Source organism: Agelaius phoeniceus, chromosome 20, assembly GCF_051311805.1.
Source record: "Agelaius phoeniceus isolate bAgePho1 chromosome 20, bAgePho1.hap1, whole genome shotgun sequence".
In the NCBI taxonomy this organism is placed as follows: domain Eukaryota; kingdom Metazoa; phylum Chordata; class Aves; order Passeriformes; family Icteridae; genus Agelaius; species Agelaius phoeniceus.
The window spans coordinates 1,846,302-1,870,062 of NC_135284.1; the positions used below are offsets into that span (position 1 = coordinate 1,846,302).

Consider the following 23,761-nt stretch of genomic DNA (forward strand, 5'->3'; position numbering starts at 1 on the left):
CAAGTCTGCCTGGAGAGAGTTCTGGTGAAATTACATTCCAGATTCTTATTGCTTGATATTACCTCTGAAGTCTGAAATGTACCACAGACCCATTACCATAAATTACCTTTCTGCTGGAGTGATTCCCTGCTGTAAATGGAAAAAAGGACAATTTACCTGTACCATGGACACCAAGCACAAGAATTTCCATCCTTCTGAACTACCCTGAGGGTGAAGGGGTACTGATAGCCCATGCTGTCATCACTGCAACAGAGGAGAGCACAACATCAAACTGCAGCACTCTCACTGCAAATACCTCCCTTCACTGGCCTCGTTATGATTACTTAAAGAAAACCCTCAAAATGATAATTTTGGTTACAATTTACTATTAAAAGCTGCCTTTCCATGGCTTAAATTCATCAGATATAAATAATTATCAGTCACTGGATAAGAATGCAGCCAACATTTAAGTGCAGCCACATTTAACTGTACTAAAAAGAATTTAATTTTAATTGCTGCCATTATTGTGAGAAAGCAAATGAACACAATTTTCAATCTTGCAAGCAAGTGTAAGGGGCACTGTAGTGTAACTCAGAGGCAAGGCTGGGGTGCCCAACTCACCAGTCCTGGGCATGGTTACTGGCTTCCTGAGGAGGGAGGGGGCTGGCCAGCCTGGAAACCTGGATCCACACAGCATCATAGAGGTCCCTTTTCCGTGTGTGAACTGTGCAGGGAACAATCAAGGGCATCCCAAAGAGACTGGGCCTGTTCTTCTGAGATGAGAGAAAATACAGCTCTGTCCTCATCTGTGGGAGCAAAGGGAGGAGTCAGATGTGAAGGTGCATAAACTCACAGTGCAATAATCACCTGGATTGCTGGCCTTGTGACTTATTTCAGACCTTGGCAATTAAAATTAATCAATAATTGTATTTAAACGACCCTAATTCCAATATTAAATACTGCAAATTTTGATCACTGGCTTGAAAAACATTTCTGTTTTATGACACATGGCGAGGTTATCTCACCACATCACACATAAACGTGTACAATTATCATGTGGACATTAAAATAAATCTGCTTTTTTCAAATGTCTTGCCAAGTGTGCAAGGCCACTGACCATTTTCCTGTGCACTGCAATGATGTAGCCTGTGCAGGGGCTGTCACACAGCGAGGGCACGTGGCCGTTGAGGGTCCAGCCGGGCGGGCTGCGCTCGGTCCCACACGGCACCACGGTGTTGGGCATCCCGTTGGGAATGAGGCTGGGCTTGGGGATGTCCCCGTTCATCAGGATGGGGGGGGCTCCGTTGGCTGCTGGCCCAGTGGAGGTCTCTGCAGGCAGACAGATCAATTATCAATTATCAATTAATTATCAATGATCCCAGCAGCCACAGCTGAGCAGGGTTTTTATCCCTTCCCTTCCGTGTGGACGCCAAGCACAACCCGCACGTTCCTCTCTGTGATCCTCACTTGATGAGGAGCTTCAGTGCTGAGCTTCTCCCCAGAGTGCAGCCCAAACGAGCAGGACAAGCAGGGTTTGCTCTCACCTGTCTGCACAGGGCTGGAGGCTGAGGTGGGGGAGCCTGGGATGGGGATCTCAAACGCGCACAGGAAGCCGCTGACGGACAGCCGGACCTTCTGGTTGTCCTGGGGGAAGTTCTTCAGGAGAGAGGGAAAGCTGCTCAGGCACTTGGACACCTTCATCTGGGACCAAAATGTGTTCTGTTCTTCTGCAAGCTGCGTTTATCAGCTCCTCCCTCCCTCCCTCCCTCCCTCCTTCCACCTTTCCAGGAGAATAAAGGAGCCCAAGCCCTCTGCAGGAGTTACCAGTGCTCTCTAATCACACCCAGAGCACCTCATTTCAAGCATTTTTAATCTACAGCAAAAAAATCCCCCTGGAAATACCCCCACACACTGTCAGCCAGTCATTACTTATGGTCCTGATGTCTTGACAGTGTTTAAACTCATCACAGCACCTTGAGATTTATCACCTCAAGATCATTTTTTCCCCTAAAAATATCATCAGCAATCAATTTTAATCTATTTACAGTAAGCCAAATTACTGTTTAAGAATGAAATAAAAGTTCATCTAGAGACATAACTAAGCTGATTTTTTACCATACTTTTAGTTAAATTATTTCACAGCTCTTGTAAGTAAAGTTTAAATGTTAAAAAAAATAACAAGCCACAAAAGCACCCAAAGCATGTTGCAGCAATAATGAATCTTTTTTTCTTTTTACCTTTATGTTGGAGCTGTGCACCTCTGCAAGCAGAATCTGCTCTGGTTTGAGGCCACAGAGTTCACTCAGCTGCTTTTTCAAGCCTGTGTACTTCTCATCCATGTTCAATCTCAGCCCATATCGAACAGGAGTGGTACCATCTAATTTAATTACTTTAAAGGGGAAAAGAAACACCCTGGTCAGCAGCCCAGGCAGGTTTTAATGACAATAACACATTACAGCTCCCCACTTATTGGAAAATATTCTTTCCCAACTTGAACAGATGATTTATTTCATTTTCCCAGTCAATTTTTAAGGTCTGCAGGCAATGTCAGAAACATCTCTTGCTGCATAGGCAGTAAAAAATGGTTTCAAAATTTGTTTCACTTTTTAATCATCTTTCCTTTTGCCCCTTTTCCAGCAATCCACAGCTTCTTCAGAGCTCAGTTCATGACCCATATTATGCTTTCCCCCCAGACCCTGTTTTTCCTCTGGGCAGATTTAGGACAACCTCCACAAGAGAGGGAAGTTCTCAGAATTTCCATTCTAAAAAGATTTTATATTAAATCCTTCAATCAAGACTAAAAATGGGCCTTCCTTTTCTGTTTCTAAAGGTTTTATCTTGGTTTAACTGGGCTCCAATGGAAATTCTTGCACTCTTATATCAAAATTACTCTATTATTCTAAATAAGTGGTAACACAAACAAAATTTGATGTTTTACAGCTGTTCCACTTATAGAGATTTTATTTGAGGAATGGCACATTTACACCACTCACCTGTAATTTCTAGGTGCATGTAGCTGTCCATTGGCAAAGGCAAGGATAAAAAATTAAAAGGGTCAAACCTAACACTTATATGCCCACAAGTTTTACATTTCACTTGTGACTTCAGCTGCCCATGAAATAAATCTACAACAATGGATCTGTTTCTTCTCAGATGGTTTTCCCAGGCCTGAAATGAAGCACAAAAAAATAAAATACCAAGTTAGAACCTGGTATTTCATTGGTCTCCAAAGTTTCATTGGCCTATGGGAGTCAAAGTATTTCCACCAAAGTTATTTCCTAATTTCTAATAAATAGGAGCTATTTAGTCACAGTAAAGTTCTCAACACAATAATCAAGGTATAAGACAATTTAAAATTTCTGAGGGGATCATCAGGCATCTTGAAATATTTTGATACTCCCTAATTTTGAGTTGTTCAAAATTGTTGTATCATCTTCCTAATTTTATTACAACAATTAAAATTAATTTTCAGCTCAAAGTTGAAATTATCTCTGTATATCACAGCTCTGACAAGATCCAAAAGGTGCTAGTCCCAAAGGCAGCCTCATCAATGATTTCTCAGCTTAGTGAGAAAACAAAGAACACACAAAAACCCCAAAGGCAGAGATTGAAGCCCCACCTCTGCTGCCACCTCCCAGTCTGGCCGCCCATCACTGTCCTTCAGCTCCACATATGGCTTATCATGAACTCTGTTCAAGTCCTCATGGAGCCCATCCAGGAGAAAAGCCAGAAGCTCCTGGGAGTCTTGCTGTTGAAAGCCATTAAATCTTGGAGCATATTTTGCTATTGTCCACTATAAAAAAAAAAAACAACAAAACAAAACAGCAGAAATTTAATATCACGTAAAAAATGTAAAAATAAATCAAAATATTAGATTGTAGATGAGATATGTCAATGAACACAAATTCAATTGCCAAGAGCTGAAGGGAGCCCCTTTGCTTTCAGAACAAAAGCTCATTTACAGGTAAATGCATCACATTTTGTACCTAAAAAGGGCTATAAAAGCCACTTCTCATGGCACAACTTGTGTCATACCACAATACTCCTTTATAACCACAAATTCCACCAGGTCTGATGAACACTGGCTCCTTCTAGGGACAACTCTGAGTGTCCAAACTGCTACAACACAGGTAACACCAGGAAAAAGCGCATTGGATTTCTGCTTTTCCATGAAATCCTTGTTTTCCACCCCAGAAAAACTCACCCTCAGCTTTAGGGGGGCTATGTTCTTCTGGGTGCCACTCCACAGCTCCTGCACCAAATCCCCATAGCACTTGGCCATGTGTCCTTTCATTCCTATGGGATTTGTCCTGGAAATCACAAAGGAATCAATACCAGACTCAAGTGTAGCCACAGCTCAAGGCTGGAGCTGAAGGAGGAAGCAGAAAAGCCTCCTGCTCCCAGCAACGAGAGCTTGTGTTCCCATGCCTCTACAGCAGGATCTGCTGCAGAGCTGGGAACACTGAATATTTAAATCATCCCTTCCCACTGAACTGCAGCTTGCAGAGGCAGCCAGCCCTGAATAAATGTCCCAGCAGCCCAAGTGCCAGTGCTGTCCCCAGGATTACCTGTTCAGCTCGTAGAGATGCCTCCCTGAGATGAAGTACCGGGTCAGGGGCTGCGTGTTGCTGACACACTGGATGCTGGAGTTCATGAAGCACGTGTTCCCCAGGTTGCTCAGGCCTGTAGCACCCTTCTCAGTAGGAACTGAGCAAAAAAAACCATCATTGGAGCAGTTGTGCAGGTGAGAAAATTCAGAATGTTGTAGCAGCATCTTGTCCCAGTAAGCAGTTTAATGGAACCTCGGTTGTGACACTCCTTGGATGCAGCAGATGTTTAAAATATCTGCTCTCTCTCAACTCTGCCTCATAGAAATTGAGGATTTTGTTGATCTGATCCACCACAGACAGCAGTGCAACCCATACAGAATATTTACAGGTAATTATGGTACTGAAAAATCTGGGTTTGTTTGTTAAAATCTTCATTATTCCTTGCTTTAACAAAATCCAAGGGAATAAACAAAAAATCCCACCCTCCCACATTTCCAGCACTTAAGTTCATACAAAGGCCAAGCAAAGCAGCATAAAAGACTTCACCCAATGTTAACAGGACTTGTGTTTCAAAGGATTGTTTCAACATTTCAACTGTTTTTTGGGATTTTTCTTCTCATCATAATCCAGTGACTCTGTGAGAGACTCACCTTTGTGTCTGTCTATTTTGCTGCTGTTTGCTATAAAAGACATCTCCTCTGGCCAGCTCATGTCTTTGTTTCGAACTAGAAAAGGACATGAAAAGGGGCTTTTAAAAATTTACTTACTCCAGAGAGCTTACACAGCTGAAGAGGTTTAATTAAAATTTTCTAATATTTGGGATTAGAAATGTGCTTACTTCTAGCTATTATTTTTGCTAGTTTTCATTTCAATGTTTCTAATCATTATTGGAACTCATTCTAACACTGGCATCCCTCCAACCACACCAGTAGCATCTTCAGGAAGCAGCCTTGGGATTGCTTTTGCTCTTGAATAGCAACTTTTCCAGTGCTTATTCTAATTCTCAATAAAGATCCACCAGCTCTGAACAAATCAGTTCATGAGCCACCATTATTATTTTGTGTTGTTGCAAACCAACAAAGTATTTCAAAACAGTGACAAAATACATGCAAGCTTCCCTGAATTAGCTTTGCCACCACCACCCCACAGGTTCCCTCTACAAACCTCTATTTTTAGAAGAACAGTCAATTTTCCTTTTCATACCTTCTATTACTAAATGCTGCTCATCTTGGATTTTAAGGTATTCCAGTCTGTGATCTTCATCGTCCAGCAAAGTGAGATAGTTCTGCAGGAGAAGAAAACACATCATAGAATTAGAGTTGTACATGAACTGAGGATCCTCTGCAGGAACTGAAAGGATCCTGTACACTCTGAGGATCCTCTGCATGGACTGAAAGGATCCTCTGCATGAACTGAGGATCCTCTACAGGAACTGAAAGGATCCTCCACATCTACTGAAAGGATCATCTACATGAACTGAGGATCCTCTGCATGGACTGAGGATCATCTGCATGGACTGAGGATCCTCTGCTTGGACTGAAAGGATCCTGTACACTCTGAGGATCCTCTGCAGGAACTGAGGATCCTCTGCAGGAACTGAAAGGATCCTGTACACTCTGAGGATCCTCTATATGTACTGAAAGGATCCTCTGCATGAACTGAGGATCCTTTACAGGCACTGAAAGGACCCTCCACATCTACTGAAAGGATCATCTACATGAACTGAGGATCCTCTGCATGTACTAAAAGGATCCTCCACATCTCCTGAAAGGATCCTCTACACTCTGAGGATCCTTCACATCTACTGAAAGGATCCTCTGCATGAACTGAGGATCATCTGCATGAACTGAAAGGATCCTGTACACTCTGAGGATCCTCTCTATATGTACTGAAAGGATCATCTACATGAACTGAGAATCCTCCACATCTACTGAAAGGATCCTCTGAATTAACTGAGAATCCTCTGCATGAACTGAAAGGATCCTCCACATCTCCTGAAAGGATCCCCTACACTCTCAGGATCCTTCACATCTCCTGAAAGGATCCTCTGCATGAACTGAGGATCCTCCACACTCTGAGGATCCTTCACATCTCCTGAAAGGATCCTCTACACTCTCAGGATCCTCCACATCTACTGAAAGGATCCTCTACACTCATCTAGTGAAGGATCCTCTACACTGTCAGGATCCTTCACATCTACTGAAAGGATCCTCTACAACTACACTCTGAGGATCCTTCACATCTCCTGAAAGGATCCTCTACACTCTGAGGATCCTTCACATCTCCTGAAAGGATCCTCTACACTCTCAGGATCCTCTCACCTCCCAGGGGAATTAAAGCACAAAACCCTCTGAAAAACAATCAGCAAGAGCCTTTCACTGTACAGGACCTTCATGGCCCTTTCATTTCTCTGTGCAGGTGCAGTTGGCAGGTTCTGGAGAGGAATAAGAACTCACACAGCAGAAAGCCAAGCACAGGGCAGGCAGAGGAGCAGGGTTACCTCGCTGTTGTAGAGCCAGAGGCGCATGTCCTCCTCCTTGATGCGCAGCCTCTGGGACAGGTACTCGTGGATCTCCTTGATGGTCTGCATGCGGCTGAAGCAGCCAGTGTAGGCCAGAACCCTCTTCAGAGGGGCATTGGGGGAAGGGACATTGCCTGCATTCACAGGGACAGCAGGAGAGGAGACTGCATTTACCCACAGCTCAGAGCAACAGCTGTACACTGAATATACTCTGCAAAAAGTGTTATACACTCGTAGTGTTCAGCAGTTAGGTGTAAAAGTGGTTGTTACTGACCCTTTGGGACAACAGATTTGCTGTCACAAAACAGGTAAAATACCTCCCTTCTTAGCAAAACCTATTAGAAAATTGCTTCTCTGAGATTCTCATAAGAAATGAAAAAAATTTGACAGAGTTTTACGAGTTTTCACAATTCTTTTTGTCTCTTAAAGACACAGTATGAGAGGCAAAAGGAATTTTCAAAATAAAGGACTTCAAAATTTCATTAGGATTTCCTTTTTGAGAGAATGTTATAAGTAAAATATAAGGTACAAAAACCAGTTGGGACTATTTTTGGGAGTAGCATGACTTTGCTTCAGCTCTTCTGTGGGCATGAATGCTGATCTGGACACATCAAATCAGCCTGGCAGCTCAAAACAGAAGTACTCATAATAACTAAATTTCTTAAAAACAAAATTCCTCAAAACATTCTGTGAAGACACCTGGGATTTCCACCAAAATTCCTCAACAAGCTCACACTTGCAACAACAAATTAATTGGTTGAGATTGTTGCTCTTTCTAATGGGAGCTCATCTTTAAATTAAAGGTTTGCACTAGAGATGAGACCAACTTTAAAGAGGGGGGTTTCTTTTGAGCTTTTTTATTTAAAATTCAGAAGTTCCCCACTGCTTGCAAACATGAAAAGCTTTTTATTATCCAGCCCAACCCAAACTGGGCAACTGCAATACTTAAGTAGCCTGAGGAGTGACACAATTCTATTTTCAGTGTTAAAAGATTACAATAAAATAAATAGTACAACATGAAAAGGTGCAGTATTACATTATCACATGCAATTTGACAAGAGAGTAAATGATACCTTATAAATCAGCAAAGCATCAATCTGGCTTCAGTGTATCAAGCAAAGTACTCAGGTTTTTTAAAAAGAAAACAACATTTTCTGAGATTAGGGATCAGAGGATTAGTTGTAAGATTACAGCAAGAAAGCACTTGAGAACTCCACAAGATTAATAACAGATTGGACAATCAAATTAGTGCAGTGCAAAGTAATTCCAAATCAAGATCAAATTTGGCACATGAGAAGATTCTGTTCATTGGAATTTGGGGTTTTAGGATGTCCAAACAAAGCAGTTTCCATTGGATTAGGTCAGGGAGGAAAGCTGAGTTTGGGCAGAGCAGTTTGTGCAGCACAGCTCGATGGCACAGGCAGGGCTGAGACCCTCCCAAAGCAGTGGAAACTGAGCCCCAGGGTTCTCCCCACACCCTGGCTCTGCCAAGGCTGAAGGACTGGATTGACTTCTCAGCAGTCAGGTGAGCCCATTCTTGCTACTGTGGGTGCAAATGTGTGTCCAAAGGGGAGTGCAGGGGTTCCTTGCAGCCTCTTGTGTGGGGCAAACTGGGAACTGGAGACAATTCCTGCAACACCTCAGCTGAAATGCGAAGCCACAACCTAAAGATTACTCTTGTACCATCTTTTGGTGAGCATTACCACCACAATTAGGACAAATAGATTTTAGCTGGGTGTTTATACTTTGTATTTAATTGTCCTCTTGAACTACATCAAATAATAGTCTTCATATTCCATTCATTTCATCGCTCTCTAAAGAGCATTAAATAATTTTGGGCATCAAAGCTCAGCTGCCCAAGTAACTCAGAAGCATTTGGCTGAGCATTAATTGAATTTATTGTGCCACTGCACGATCAGAGAGGCACAGAGGCACCTATTCCATGGCTACAGGAATCACTCCCAAAATGGGAGTGCCCAGCTCTGGTTCTCCTGATCAGTTCAGCTTCTGCAGTGCTCATTTCTCACCCTCAACTCACCCAGAAACATGGCAATCAACAGATTTCCCTGCAAGTGCTCCCTGCTGCCCTTTCCTTGAGGAGAGGGCAGGGAAAGCCCTACAAGTGCTCTCTGCACCTTTTCCCTCAAGGGGAGCCCTGCAAGTGCTCCCTGCACCTTTTCCCTTGAGAAGAGGGCAGGGAAGAGCCCTGCAAGTGCTCCCTGCACCTTTTCCCTCAAGGGGAGCCCTGCAAGTGCTCCCTGCACCTTTTCTCCAAGGGGAGCCCTGCAAGTGCTCCCTGCACCTTTTCTCCAAGGGGAGCCCTGCAAGTGCTCCCTGCACCTTTTCCCTCGAGGAGAGGGCAGGGGAAAGCCCTGCAAGTGTTCCCTGGAGCCTTTTCCCTCGAGGGGAGCTCCCTGCACCTTTTCCCTCGAGGGCAGCCCTGGATGCTCCCGAGCGCCGATTGTGCCGCAGGGCGATCGAGCTGGAGCACAAGCACAGCACAGGAAGCTCCCCCAGCCTGGGCTGGCCTAGAAACTGCACAGGGCACGGTGGTTCTTGCTGCATTCTTAAGTTACCTCTGGGCAAATGCTGAGGGAACATTCTGAGGCTCATCATACCCATATTGACCCAGACGTTGGACTGCTGGGTGCGCGTGGCCGGCTGCTGCCGCAGGAACAGCAGGTACCGAGGGAACAGCTCCAGCTCTGGCACGTTGGTCTTGCTGTTCTTGATCACCTGCAGAACATGGGAGGAACATTGCAGAGACTCACCTTGCAAGTGTGGAGGGAATAGCAATAGGAACAGGAGTGATTGGTTCATTACAAAGTGGTTAAATTATTAAAAAGCCAAACTCTTTAATGAGGAGACAAAAAATCCGAACTACTCGTGGGGTTTTAGGCAAATATCCCCAGGAATGACAATTTCCTGATTCCTAAGCACTTTTTGGAGCTTATTAGCTGCAGGTTGTCAAAAGCAAACACCTTATTTAGTGCAGCATCGCTCTCTGCACCACACCATGGAAAGAATATTTTTATAATTCCTGCAATATATGTGAATCCACAATGAACCTCATTAATTCCACTCAGTGTATAATACTTGCACATAAAAGTTTCACAGCTGTTCAAAGAACTGACAAATGCAGGATAAGACATTTGGTCTGAACTTTGTGAAGCACAGGATTGACTTAGAGCCTTCATATTGTACAAACAGGCTGCAACCTCCTTTTGTTGCATTTTGCTGCCTTGACAGGAAAAGCTGAAATTACCCCAAAACATATTTTGCAGCTTTTCAGCCACCATTTCTACAAAGATTTTGCCACTTAGATCTGTCCAAATATACAACCAGAAATGGAAGGAATGTTCAGTCTTTTTGTGACCATGTGAAGCAGAAGAAAACGGCTCAAGCTGTGAGAAGGAACGTACCACGCTCAAGTGCCACAGTATTCAACTTCAGCTACAACAAAAACAGTGATGATGACATTTTCTGAGGGAAAAAAAGCACATTACTTTGTGTATAAAGTGATGTGGCCTTTTCTGGATCATGAAAGGTGTTTGTTTCCATGGAGAATGTGTGGGAGGAGGTAAGAAGCCAGTGATTTTTCCCTGTAAAATAATTGTCTGCACTAGAGCCAACAGACCAAATTGTCAAAAATATAGAGATAATCCTCTCCCATCTGTGACACTGAATGTTTGTGACATCAGCCACCAAGAACCTATTGCTACCAGCACAAAAACCCCCTCATATCCTTTTTTAAGGGACTACCTGGCACAGGACAAACCAAGCACTCTGTGGAATAAATACGCTCAAGAGAAATTGAAGAAAAAGTTCCCAACATTGCCAGGTGCTCCTGAGCAGCCATTCTGACAGGGGAGAGTCCTGGCCTCAGCCATTGCCAGCTGCTTTTGAGCTCCTCCCCAAACCCTGCACGCTGTGTTTGTGATGCTGAACCTGAAGGAGCAATTGTTGCCTTCCCCCAGTTGATGAAATTGTTAGACAGAACAGGTTTTCAGAGCTGCAGCTGTCCCACTTTTCATTTGATACCTTTTTAACTCTATCTCAGCCTTGAAGATGGGAGTTTGGATGCCAAGCCTTTTAAGCTGACCTCAGGCTCAGTTCTGTGTGCTTTAGCAAGCCCTGCTGCCAGACCCTGGCATTGGGATTGTGCTGCAATCTCCTGCTAAACAGCCACAACTTTCCACCCAGGCCAGCCTGGAGGCTGCTTTGCCCAGTCTGCTCTTCCAGACACAGGATGAAGTGGAGATGATTCTAGGAGGTTACCTCTGGACAATCTGCTTGTCAAAGTGTGTCCAAAATCACAACTCACCGGCCTGGGCAAGGACAGGTTTGCTCCATACCAGTGGTAAAGGGCTCTCCAAACTGGCTCTGGCACCATGACATAGTCCTTTCCTTCCACCAGCTGTGGAGATCTCTTCAGCCTTCCACCCTCCATGGTTAATGATGCAGCCTTTAAAAAAAAAAAGGGCTTTTGTCACCTCTCAAGGGGAGAAATGAGTACATGGCCACAGTGATTTTAGTTCATGAACACTGAACACTCTTTAATTATTAAAAGGCTTCTAAGTAACAATTAGCAGCTGCTTTTCACACTGAGAGATGGTGGTTAAATGTAACAGTAATTAACGTTCAAGTCTAATTATTTACTGGTTCTCTAAAAGCTTGTGCAGTATAAAATTCATGTGTTTTGCTCTTGTGTCACCTACTCCAACAACTCTGAATAGAAAAATCCCAGCTCTGCTCAGCACTGATGCTGCTGCTCTGTTTCATGTTCTGTTTGCACCCATACTGCACAAACTATCAGCTTTGTTTTACTATCTTGTTATGCAGCAGCAGTGAATTCATATTTAGATGGAAATGCTGAAGTGTTTGATTATCAAAGTATTTTACATTTAATGCTGCAAGCTGTCTTTTCATAAATACCTTCCCAATTGTAAGAATATTTTCAATGTTTCTTTTCTCACAAAACACAAGAGCAGCTGTAGAAGCAGAACACAATTTTTCCCACTTAGAGTAAGAAACCTCAATTTTGCTGTGTGACAGAGCAGCATTGATCCAGAATTAAGCTGAAAAAACCAACATAGAAAAGCTGTGATAAAAGAGAGCCAAACTGTGCTTTTCCTCTCCTGCCATGCCCTGGGTGCCTTTACCTTGACTGGCTCCTGGGTCACCAGAGGCTGGTTATCAATAGCTCCTGGTTTCTGGGGGTTCAGCTGGAGCAGAGCATTCCCATTGGAGCCCAGGAAACACTGGTTGTTATTGTCTGAAGTGTTGTGCTGCCTTGCAAAGCTCACCTCAGAGCCTGGGCTGCCAGGGTACAGAGTATCTGAGCACAGAGCAGGAGAAGAAACAGCAATAATTAGAAATAATTCACTTCCTGATCCCATAAACCACAAAGGAATGAGTTACACTCTTGTATCCTTGTTTTAAAAAATATCAAGTTTGCTGCCCTTCCTCCTGCAGCAAAACATGCAACTCTTCCACCTCCAGAGGGACAAATCTGGTGTATCTCAGAAAGGGATTTATGATTTTATATTGTATTTTATATATTTTACATCATGATTACACAAACACAGCTCTTTGCATGAGCAAATGTGAGTATTTTGTTATCTGGATGTTTGAATGTCAAACTCCTGAAAAACTCACATCCAGAACTGAAGATAAACCCAATAATGCCTTGATTTATTTTTCCTTGAAAAGGCAAATGATTCTTATAGAAGCTGCTTTGGTCATGCAGAACTAAATGGAAATTTCAATTAAAATAAAAATAAAATTAAAGAACCTCTGTCTCTCTACCCTTTGTTTCCCCCAACCCCTATACCCAAAATCATCACAGTAATTTACCTAATTTCAATTGAAGTTATGATTTTAAAATATCAGATGCAACCTTACAAGAAAAAAAATCTCCAATTCTCACAAGAACTCCTTGGATATCAGGACTAAAATCTCTTCTGTCACAAAGATGGCTCTTAGGATCTGCACAAACTCATTCAAATTTCAATCACATGCCCTGTAAAAGTACAACTGTGCTTTTCCTCATGGATTTTTGCTGTTTCTTCCCTTTTTACTATCATTGCATGGCAGAGTATAGGATCAACCAGCTTGAAACAACTTAATGTGAAAGTGGGGGAAAAATCCACTGAGAAAATAAACCATAGGACAAAAAAATACCTTGAAAATAATTCTGGAAATGAATCCCAGCATAACAGATGAACTGCTGTCAAACAAGACTTGGTGTTTCGCCACCACAGACTACAAAATCCTAAAAAAAATCCTAAAAATTTTTTTTAAAAATCCTAAAAAAATCCTAAAAATTTTTTTTAAAAATCCTAAAAAAATCCTAAACCCCCTGCAATGCAAGCTGTGCTCTGTGTCTGGCTGGAGGGGTCCATGCAGTGTGCAGTTTTCCCAAAAGCTGTTCTACATTAAACCTCCAAGGAAATAAGATGCTTACTGCTGCTGGTGGACTCTGAGGCTTCTGAGGCAGTGGAAATATTATCTGAAAACTTTTCTTCTGGAGCACTGAAGTCATTAAGACCTCCCATTTTGTCTTCTCCCTGTTCTGGGGTATTGGCTGCAGCAGCTACCAGGGGGTTCTTACCTCCACTCAAGACAGATGAAGGCTCTATCACAACTGGGTTTGCATCCTGGAGGTGGGAAGAAACACAAAAGTTAATTCTGAGCCAAGCTCAAAGGTGTGTCAGTCAAAGCAGCCACCTAAAATTCTCCCTTCTGTGACTGCTCTTGCACATCACAAGATTTGCTGATGGAAAATGCTTTCTAATAAAAAAACCAGCAGAAATTCATTCCCAAATTTTTTAAAACAATCAAATAAACCATCCTGCACAGAGTCAGAATTCCAAAATTATTTTCCCTACCTAGATACATAAAAATATACCTGGTTTTAAACAGCTGTAATTACAGACTGTAAATATTTAAGACTTGAAGTTCATGTGGTTACATGAGAACAGCAAGCACAACAAAAACCACATTTTTTTCCCTCAAACCTGCAGCATTTTCACAGAAATTCTGGTGGGTTTTGAGAAGTGCAGTGAGGAATGGCCCTGTGCCATTATGCAAAGGATTAGGGAGAAAATCCCGTGCACCTCTGAGCACTCACACCAGGCCAAGGATCAAATTACCTGGCATTTCTGGCATCTCAGCCCTCATTTGGCCAATTCATTGTGCACAAAGAATGATGGTCTTTACAAGGGTAGTTAATGCACACATTGCAGTTTTCTGAGTACTTTCAGCTATTTGTTTTTATAAAACAAATCAAGTACTTATGTGATTACTTATGAGGGTATAAAAACTCTTTTGAGAGGTTTATTTCACTTGTTTAGCCTGCAAACAATATTTATCTCCAATTACATTTTACTAAATATTCTGTATTTTGTACATTTCAATGGTGCTTTAGCTTAAATATTTTAATTAAAGGGTATTAAAGAGCACCCCGTATCTGAAAAGTTTTAGTAGGACTCCTTTGATTGGGTATTAGGCTATTTTTTGTCATTGCCTCTAAAGCAAATTATAGCAATTTCCTCCTTTGTTCAGAAAATTCAGAGTGTATTTGTGGCCCAAGCCAAGTCAAAGCCAAAGTGGGCAGCTTCATTATCAAATGGATCAGAAAATGTGAAATAAATGCTCCTGTGAGCATGGTTTTTATTCAAAAATAATCTTAAGATGCAGGAACGATGAAAGAGATGAGAATTTAATGAAATTACAGTGCAAAGCTTCCCACATAACAATGATTCAGCAGAACAATTATTTTCCACCAAGAGACAGGAGCTGCTCAATTCTGAGCATTATTGGTTCAGCAGTCATTTCCTCCACACTGTTTTTTTTTTCCATCAGCACATTCAGAAAGACAAGAAATCACTTCTTCAGTATAGATTATTATTATTATTATTATTATTATTATTATTATTATTATTATTATTATTATTATTATTATTATTATTATTATTATTATTATTATTATTATTATTATTATTTACTTACATATTTGACATATTCTTTCCACTGGTGCCACCAGGGCATAGCAATGAGAAACCAGTTGTGCCCTGGCTGGAGGCCATACCTGCTCTCTCTTTCCAACCAGCCCCTGCACAGAGAGAATGGGAATTTTTAGCACAAACAGGGAATTTCCAGATCTTTTGGAAATACTCCAAGGTGGATCTGCAAGGCATTTAAGCTCCTGAGCAAATCACACACCTAATAATCTGTCCCTCCTCCTCTGGGGTGGCAGGTCGCAGTCCCAGAACGATGTGACACACCTGGGAAAAGAAAGAAATTCTTATTAACAGGCAAATAAAAGCAAATAAACAACTCAGATGAGACTTTTCATCATTTTATAACGGAGCAGGATTATTTAAGATGGAATAAATCACTAACAAAACCAACTTTGGAGCTGTGAGATGCCCTCCTTGTTCCCACTGTTCAGAGAAAGGCACCAAGAATGTCAAATGCCCCAAGACAGATGCTGAGGTGAAGAGAAAATCAGTTCTCATTATTTCATTATTTCAGGCTGTGCCAGATGCCAGGACTGCAGTGGATCAGATCCACAAACCAGGGTGTGCTGGGGACAGGGAGTGAGGAACTGGGAGAGTGCAAGTGCTTGGAAGAGGGTGAACTCAAAGTTAAAAAGGAATTGAAAAGGAAGAAAGTGGGAATGAGTGGTTCTAGATGGGATTGAAAGGGAAACAAGCACTGGAGAGGCTGAGGGAGGACTCCAGAGCAGAGCAACCAACCCAAACCCCAGCCAGAAGCACTCTGCAAAGTGCAGGCCATGCTCTGGGTGTCTGGGGCCATTTTTCTTTCTCTTAATTCAGTTTTGAAGTGCACTCGAAGGAAAGGCCCCATCTCCTGGGCAGCTGCCTGGCCTGGTGGGGACTCATTCCCAGTACAAACCAGTGTCAGATGGCTCCTACTGCACCCCTGTGCAGTAGAGCTGGACAGGAGGAGAGGAGGGAAGGGCTCCTCACGAGGCTGCCAGGGAGCAGGGGCAGCTCCCAGATGGTTTGGCTGCTCCCCCCATGATTTACAGCCTTCTCCTCATGTCTCTTTTGAGGCTATCAATTTGTATCTCAGCTGGAGATTTCTAATCACTGCTAAGATGTCTTATTTAAATTTATATTACAGTGAGAGAGACCATTTCACATTCTGAATGAAACAAAGGCCATTAGCCAGGGGGTAGCAACAGATTTTCCAGCACACACAACACAGCTGGGCCTGGTGTTTCTTTGTAAATTTGTGTAGCTAAAATGAGATTCTTCAGATAAACCAAGCCCTCTGCAAACAAACCCATTTGTTGACAAGCTTTCCACTCAGAATATTTGGCTTTTCTGTCTGCAGATGAGGCACACGACACCTCAAATAAAGGCCCAGATAAATCAGTGGCAGACTCTGCCCTGTGCTTTACATGATAAAGTTATCAAAAAAAAAAAATTGAAATTAACATCTAAAATGAAAACACAGCAGCTATGCCAGGAGAAAAAAACATTGTAAATGAGACTTCCAATGAGCAATGTGCAACATTGGTGATGTGTAATCAGCATTAGGACAGATTTATTACATCTTCATTCATTCTTTGTCAAGATTGGAGGGATATTTGTTAGTTCATCAATATTTAGTTATGAGGGGATATTTGATGCCAGACAGGCCAAAAAATAAAGACAGCCCTTCTGGAGAAGGTTGCAACTTCAGCAAACTTGATGTAATTAGAGATGAAATGAATTTGAAGAACTTTCTGGTGTTATTCTTTCCAGCTGTGGTGTAGCTGGTGGCCTCAGGATACCCTCACTCAGTCACCCTGAAGCTCTTGGGAAAGTATTCAAAATGCAATTTATAAAGTAGTCACAGGCCAATTAGGATTATTATTATGATTATTTAAACTGCAAGTATCAACCTCAAAGGAAAACAGGTAAGGAACAAACTGCAGTGGATGAAAATACTCTTTAGGGTTATTTTCTGCACAAAGTGAGCCAGAGCTAAAATATGGCTTTCAAGGATTTAGAGAAATCCAATTCAGGCTCAATTAAAACCCAATTCAGCACACACTTAATCCTGAGCTTCTGCAAGTGAACAGTGATAGGATATCCCAGCTTTCCAGGACTGCTTCATTAAGGAAGCAATGAGAGGTACCTTTGAGGGCCTTAACAGAAAATGGAAAGGGAAACTGGTTGTAAAATGAAAAAGGAAACTATTAGAGATTTTTTTCTCATTCCCTGGGTTACTTTCTTGGCAAAGATTTGCCACAAAAATCATTTCAAACACAGCCTTTGTCTAATGGAAAACATAATTGCTGATGCACTCGAAATGTCATTTTCTGAGCAGTGCACCAGGTTCTCTTGAACAGATGAGGCTTTGGGCATTCCATGCACTGCAGGAACAACAACCAAAGAGAGAATCAAAGAGAGAATCATCTGCCAAGGCAGCCCAGAGCTGCAGAGCCACATCCCCTCCTGTGCACACAACTGCTGATGCTGCACTTCATGGCCACGCAGAAAGCTCAGCAGTTAATTACTGTAAATTACAACCTTAGATTTCCCCTAAACACACCTGAAAAAGCAGATTTAAAAATTCGTTGGCAAGAGCACTCTTCACACTCCATATCTGGTAGTCCTCCAGAGTGAGGTGTCCGAGCTGGAAGGGAGGAGAAAGAAAGGGAAGGAAAAACCATCAAAACATGAACCTGGCTCTGGTAAAATGCTCATTACCTGTTTCATACAAGGCAGGACAAAACCAGGCAATTGATAAAAATTGGCTGTACCACTATTTAAATAAAATTTGATCCAGTAAAAGAAAAAAAAATCCAGTTGTATCATAAGACAGGCAGCCTAGAGAGCTGAGCAGTTCAGAGAGCAGAGGTGAGCAGTGAGCAGGGTGGAACCTCTCCTCCATTCCCATCCCTGCACCCCTCACACATCCACAGCCTCCTCTGAGGGGAGGAAAAACCAGTTTGGGTCAGCAGGCCCCTGTGATCCCAGCTAACAACAGAAATCCTTGAGTTCCTCACCCCTGCCAAGTGTAACCCTGACCATGTCAGGGGGGCCCTGATCCAGTGAGGGATCAGGCTGAGTTTGTTACCTGGCACTAGAATTCAGAGCCAATTTTACAGCACTGCCAGCCACTCTGCCTCTCCTTCCAGACCATTTTCTGCAGAGTTAACCCAGGTCAAAGCTAACACATGAAAAGAGGTTAAATAATTTATGTAATTACTGCACCATCAGCTCTTTCCAGCACTACACTGATGATGCCACTAAAAAAATCCTCTGAAGACTGAAGTCTTCTTTTTTAACTCTTTGTGGATTCAGGACTGCTGTACACTTGATCATCAACTGCCCTTTTTTTTCAAGAAGCCAAACAATAAAAACCTCAAAGGATGAAACAGAGAGAAGCCACAACTTCCACTGCTTTGGCAATTAAAGAATTACAATAAAGTATTTGCCCACCACTTTGTTGGAGTACAAGCAGGCAAGACAACTATTCACACACATAATTAAGCATTTCTAGACATTCTTTATAGTTTTTCATAAATTATTTCTCATTTCCAGACACTCTTCCCAATTAGTGAAGCAAAGGATGAAATAATGGAAGCAACTTCAACAATATTTTTTGTGGATATCTCCAAATCTCCTATTTCCAGAGAGCAAGGAGGAGAATTACAGATAATTACAGATTTACACCCAGCTACATTTAAAGCACAATATAAACTACCAGGACTTTCTGCTGTGTCATGACAGATGCTTCCATAGGAGGATAATGTGTCTTGACACAGCATAAAATATAAAATAAACTTCTGCACTCTCTCTCTCAAGATCAATTTTAACAGGAAACAAAGAACAGTTTCCCCAGAACAGAAGTCAAGCATCAGATTTAAAACTGGTGTTAGTTATGCACAGCAGAGCTTTGCAAACAGTGCAGGCTTCCAATTAATTTCACCTGGTTATGCATTTTGGGTTTAGCTTCATATATTAAAATAGCTTATAAAATTCAAACACATCCTTTCTTTCACAGAACAAGCTGGTAAATTTTAATGGAAAACTGACATTCCTTGGAAAAGATTCTTTTATTGACACATCTCTGCTCTAAAGCAAGCACTTCCTTATAAATAAACTGAAGATACTGGGGCATAAAAATGACAAGGGAAGAAGAGCAAATTCCTACCTTGGTGTTATCATGCACATGTAAAATATCTTCCACAATTTCAGACAAACCCATGTCCAACTCCTTCAACAAAAGGATTAGAAATCAGAGTTAAAGTCTCCCAGCAGGATGTGCTCAGAATAAAAATAAAACTGTAAGAAATGCTGGAAACTCTCAGTAATTCAAACCAAGGGCTCCCAGATAAAAAATCTGTGCTTTTGTACCTTTCTTTATATGAAAGAACACACATTATAGACAGACCACTGAGCTTTGGGCAGCTCAGAACACACATTTAACCAAACCTTGGGATTTGGAGAGGTCAGAACACACATTTAACCAAACCCTGGGATTTGGAGAGGTCAGAACACACATTTAACCAAACCCTGGGATTTGGGCAGGTCAGAACACACATTTAACCAAACCTTGGGATTTGGAGAGGTCAGAACACACATTTAACCAAACCTTGGGATTTGGGCAGCTCAGAACACACATTTAACCAAACCCTGGGATTTGGGCAGCTCAGAACACACATTTAACCAAACCTTGGGATTTGGAGAGGTCAGAACACACATTTAACCAAACCTTGGGATCTGGGCAGGTCAGAACACACATTTAACCAAACCCTGGGATTTGGGCAGGTCAGAACACACATTTAACCAAACCTTGGGATTTGGGCAGGTCAGAACACACATTTAACCAAACCCTGGGATTTGGAGAGGTCAGAACACACATTTAACCAAACCTTGGGATCTGGGCAGGTCAGAACACACATTTAACCAAACCCTGAGATTTGGGCAGGTCAGAACACACATTTAACCAAACCCTGGGATTTGGGCAGGTCAGAACACACATTTAACCAAACCTTGGGATTTGGAGAGGTCAGAACACACATTTAACCAAACCTTGGGATTTGGAGAGGTCAGAACACACATTTAACCAAACCTTGGGATCTGGGCAGGTCAGAACACACATTTAACCAAACCCTGAGATCTGGGCAGCTCAGAACACACATTTAACCAAACCTTGGGATCTGGGCAGGTCAGAACACACATTTAACCAAACCCTGGGATTTGGAGAGGTCAGAACACACATTTAACCAAACCTTGGGATTTGGAGAGGTCAGAACACACATTTAACCAAACCTTGGGATTTGGAGAGGTCAGAACACACATTTAACCAAACCTTGGGATTTGGAGAGATCAGAACACACATTTAACCAAACCTTGGGATTTGGGCAGGTCAGAACACACATTCTAACCCAATCTCATGCTTGGGGCAGGTGACATCTCTGCAGGGCAAGGGACAGCCACCTGTGCCCCTCCCCAGCTGAGGGGAGCCTGTGCCTCAGTGACCCCCACCCAAACAAGATGCACACTCCTCCTTTGGCAGGATGGCTCAGGAAACAGAAGGAAACCAAGCCCCAGACACCACTCACAGGGATTTTGTCTGTCCTGTTGTCCTTCCAGACCTCTAAAAGTGCCACCACCATGTCCTTGAGCTCGGTGCGGGACAAGACCCCATCGCGGTCCACGTCAAACACCTTGAAGCAAACTGGGAGAAAAGGGAATGGCTTTGCTGTCAGAACCATTGCACAATTGATTTCTTTGTGTCAGAACCATTGCACAATCCTTTTTTCCTCATTCCTTGCAGCCCCTGAGGCTGCAGAGCAGCTGCTGCAGGGCTGACAGCTCTGAAGGGGGGATGCACGTGTGGAGGTGAGGAAATGGAGCAGCTGTTTCACAAACTCAAACCCACACCCCTGCAATGCTCTGCTTGCTGTGTTTGCTGATGGGACCTGGCAGGGAACACATGTGCATCCAGAAATTTCCAGGGAATTACAGCTTGGAAGTAGCAACAGTGTGGTTTTGGAGAAGTAGGGAACAAAAAGTGTTTCAAAACACAGGGACCTTGCAGGGAGCCAGCTGGGAAATGGGCAGTGAAAAGCCACAACATGCTATTTACCACAAGACAATCAAATAGGACATTTGTTTTCTATTATAGATAATGAGTAGCTAAGTGTTTGCACTTTCTATATTGAGATACATACTTGTGCCTCAAAATGCAGAGCACTGAAAAAATAACTTCTGAAATGTAGTTTTCCCCAGTTAGATAATTTACATGGAACCACTGTAAAATACATGGAATTAGGTTTAATCATCCTTTATAAAAGGAAAGCTTGATATTTAAAATTCCTTTGTTGTTTTAAACTTTTAAAGTCACTTTTCACAGACTTGTTCAGTGGGAAAAGGATCTCAAAAGGTAAAAACAACTAAACCTCATTGTTCAAACTGAAAAACTGCTCCCAAATTAACAGTTAAATTTTGCATACTTACACTTCTGTCTCTCTGCCAAGGGTCCCCTGCAACATGCTGAGAGCCCACAGGAAATTTCTTTAAAATCTATGTGATTGTCTCGGTTTTCATCAAAAGCATTAAACAAACCTGCAAACCACAAAAGCATCTCCTGTTACAGCACCTGAGAGAGGCACCCTGCACCTCCACCAGGGTTCATGGGCAAGGAGAGGTACAAACACTTGGCATTTACTCTCATTAAGTGTAATAAAGGCAATTAAGCACTACTAAAGGCATTTAAAGGTGAATTAGATGTCTCAGGGATGGCTGATGCAGCCGGGGTGGGGAGGGAATGAAGAATTCTGAGCAGGTGCCTGCTCCTCACACCCTCCCTGTAATGAGTGATGGAGAGTGGAGCTGAACCTGTATGGGCAGCCCTGCCCACGTGCCTGGGGAAATTCCTGTGGGAATCACTGAGCTGCACTGCAAACTTGGTCCTGCATTAAGAGCTGTAGCTACCAGCCTTCAAAGCATTTAAGAGTTCAAATCATTCAGCATTATTTATCCCATAACTTATATTTTTTTTTTTTAGCAACAATGACTCCACAGAAGGCAAAGAATGAGCAGAAACCATTCAAGTTTGCTCACAGCAGCTGTGTAAGTTTAAATCACTAAGGAGATAAAAGACACTCAGAAACAAAAGGATGTGGGGACACATCCCTACAGAATTGGACACAAATTCTGATTTTTTACCATTGCAGACTTCATTTACCATTTTACCATTGCATTTCCCCTTTGTTACTTACTGCTGCCACTTCTCAGTAAAGCCAACTTTTTGGTAATAATAAAATTGTCACTCCAGGACTGCAGAGCAGAAGTGGAGTGCAAGTGGAATGTCCCTGAATGTCCCCATGTCATGCAGCAAATGGCAATGGGACAGCTCCAGTTATTACCAGAGTGGCTTTGACTGGACAGACCATTCTGGTTGTCAGTAGAAATAACCACCTGCAAATCTCCTGAATTAAATCTTCCTTAATTTGCACTGTTAGGGAGGAGTGTTTCATTGGCTGCATGATACAGCAGCTGACTTGCAAGCTGAGGTGTCATTTAATAGCTGAAACTCCCATTTGTCAGTTTAAAAATGCTCAGTTTTCTCTCACTCAGGCCCAGCAGTTTATTTTGCCTTTACCGAATCTTAAGAAATGATTTTAAGCAACTACAGGGCAACTTCTACATAAAATCTGACACATTTCCTGCCAACTGATAACAATGCAACACCTCCTTCAGCATCCCAGATTTTCCCTCTTTTCCCATTTTTCAGTGAAGTTATTCTGTCCTTGGGCTGCAAGGGCATTTCAGGACAGACACTCCCAAAGCCATCACAGCTGGGAGCAGCCTGCTCTCCCTCCATACCTTCACTCAGGGATTGATGGATTGGGGGGGACACCAAGGGGGCAAAAGTCTCCAGATCAAAGCGTCCTGTGCGGGACTGAGCCTTCAGCAGCCAGTAGCGCTTCTCCAGGTCGATGATGTCAGATTCCTCCACTGCAGAACCAAATAAACACAAATAAATCAACAAAATAAACAGAAATAAATCAATCAATCACCTTCCCTGGCCACAGAACCTTCTCACCCATTCACCATCAAGGAATTCACCATCAATAACATCAGCACAAGTGTGTAGAAACACAGAAATTAACTTTTCCCATATTTCACCTATTTCTCTTTGGTGATTTGAACAGGCAGCTTGTATGTGCAGTGGCTTATTTTCCCAGGGTATTCAGTCTTAAAATCCTCAAAAAAGATGTGAAGTAGCATTAAAAAAAAAAAAAATCCCAGATCTTTTATGGAAAAGAATTATGTAGTACTTGGCTGCCCCTTAAAAAACTGCTATTTGAAATTTTAAACTTTTTTATACAGTAATAAGGCTAAATTTTAATGTGGCATTTAAATGTTGTATCTCAGCATTATTTTTTTTTCCAAATATAAAATAGTTTGCTTCACTTTATTATTTATACTATAGAATTATTTCTAATTATTTAATTTACAGTAAACACTGGGGAGTGGTCACACAAACCTACAATGCAGAGGAACTTAAAAGGCAATTTAAAAAGGGGAAAAAAACCCCAAACCCAAGAAATAAAACAAGGTGCAAGGATGGATAAAAATAGCCAGAGGAAGAAACTTGTGTTTTCCTTCAAGCCATTGAAAACACATTGAAGCCACAAATGCTCTCTTTATGCTTTAGCATTGAAATGAAA

General features: G+C 42.2%; 1 protein-coding gene across 6 annotated transcripts in view; it reads right to left on the reverse strand.

Moving 5' to 3' along the window:
• Nucleotides 1-23,761, reverse strand: part of USP32 (ubiquitin specific peptidase 32) — a 66,978-nt gene that overhangs the window by 6,817 nt on the left and 36,400 nt on the right. For 2 of the 6 annotated variants that reach the window (XM_054647264.2, XM_077188514.1), the window contains exons 6-28: nt 22,914-23,045; nt 21,543-21,650; nt 20,645-20,760; nt 19,231-19,293; nt 17,623-17,706; nt 15,277-15,338; nt 15,064-15,166; nt 13,517-13,709; nt 12,213-12,388; nt 11,375-11,515; nt 9,627-9,786; nt 7,030-7,184; nt 5,733-5,814; nt 5,180-5,254; nt 4,548-4,686; nt 4,184-4,289; nt 3,599-3,772; nt 2,973-3,147; nt 2,217-2,368; nt 1,524-1,680; nt 1,097-1,308; nt 601-785; nt 157-243 (exon numbers count right to left, since the gene is read on the reverse strand). In XM_054647264.2, coding sequence (XP_054503239.1) covers nt 157-243; nt 601-785; nt 1,097-1,308; nt 1,524-1,680; nt 2,217-2,368; nt 2,973-3,147; nt 3,599-3,772; nt 4,184-4,289; nt 4,548-4,686; nt 5,180-5,254; nt 5,733-5,814; nt 7,030-7,184; nt 9,627-9,786; nt 11,375-11,515; nt 12,213-12,388; nt 13,517-13,709; nt 15,064-15,166; nt 15,277-15,338; nt 17,623-17,706; nt 19,231-19,293; nt 20,645-20,760; nt 21,543-21,650; nt 22,914-23,045 — 3,037 coding nt within the window. The remainder of the gene's footprint in view (nt 1-156; nt 244-600; nt 786-1,096; nt 1,309-1,523; nt 1,681-2,216; nt 2,369-2,972; nt 3,148-3,598; nt 3,773-4,183; nt 4,290-4,547; nt 4,687-5,179; nt 5,255-5,732; nt 5,815-7,029; nt 7,185-9,626; nt 9,787-11,374; nt 11,516-12,212; nt 12,389-13,516; nt 13,710-15,063; nt 15,167-15,276; nt 15,339-17,622; nt 17,707-19,230; nt 19,294-20,644; nt 20,761-21,542; nt 21,651-22,913; nt 23,046-23,761) is intronic. The other 4 variants (XM_077188515.1, XM_077188513.1, XM_054647266.2 and 1 more) reach the window with 4 other exon arrangements.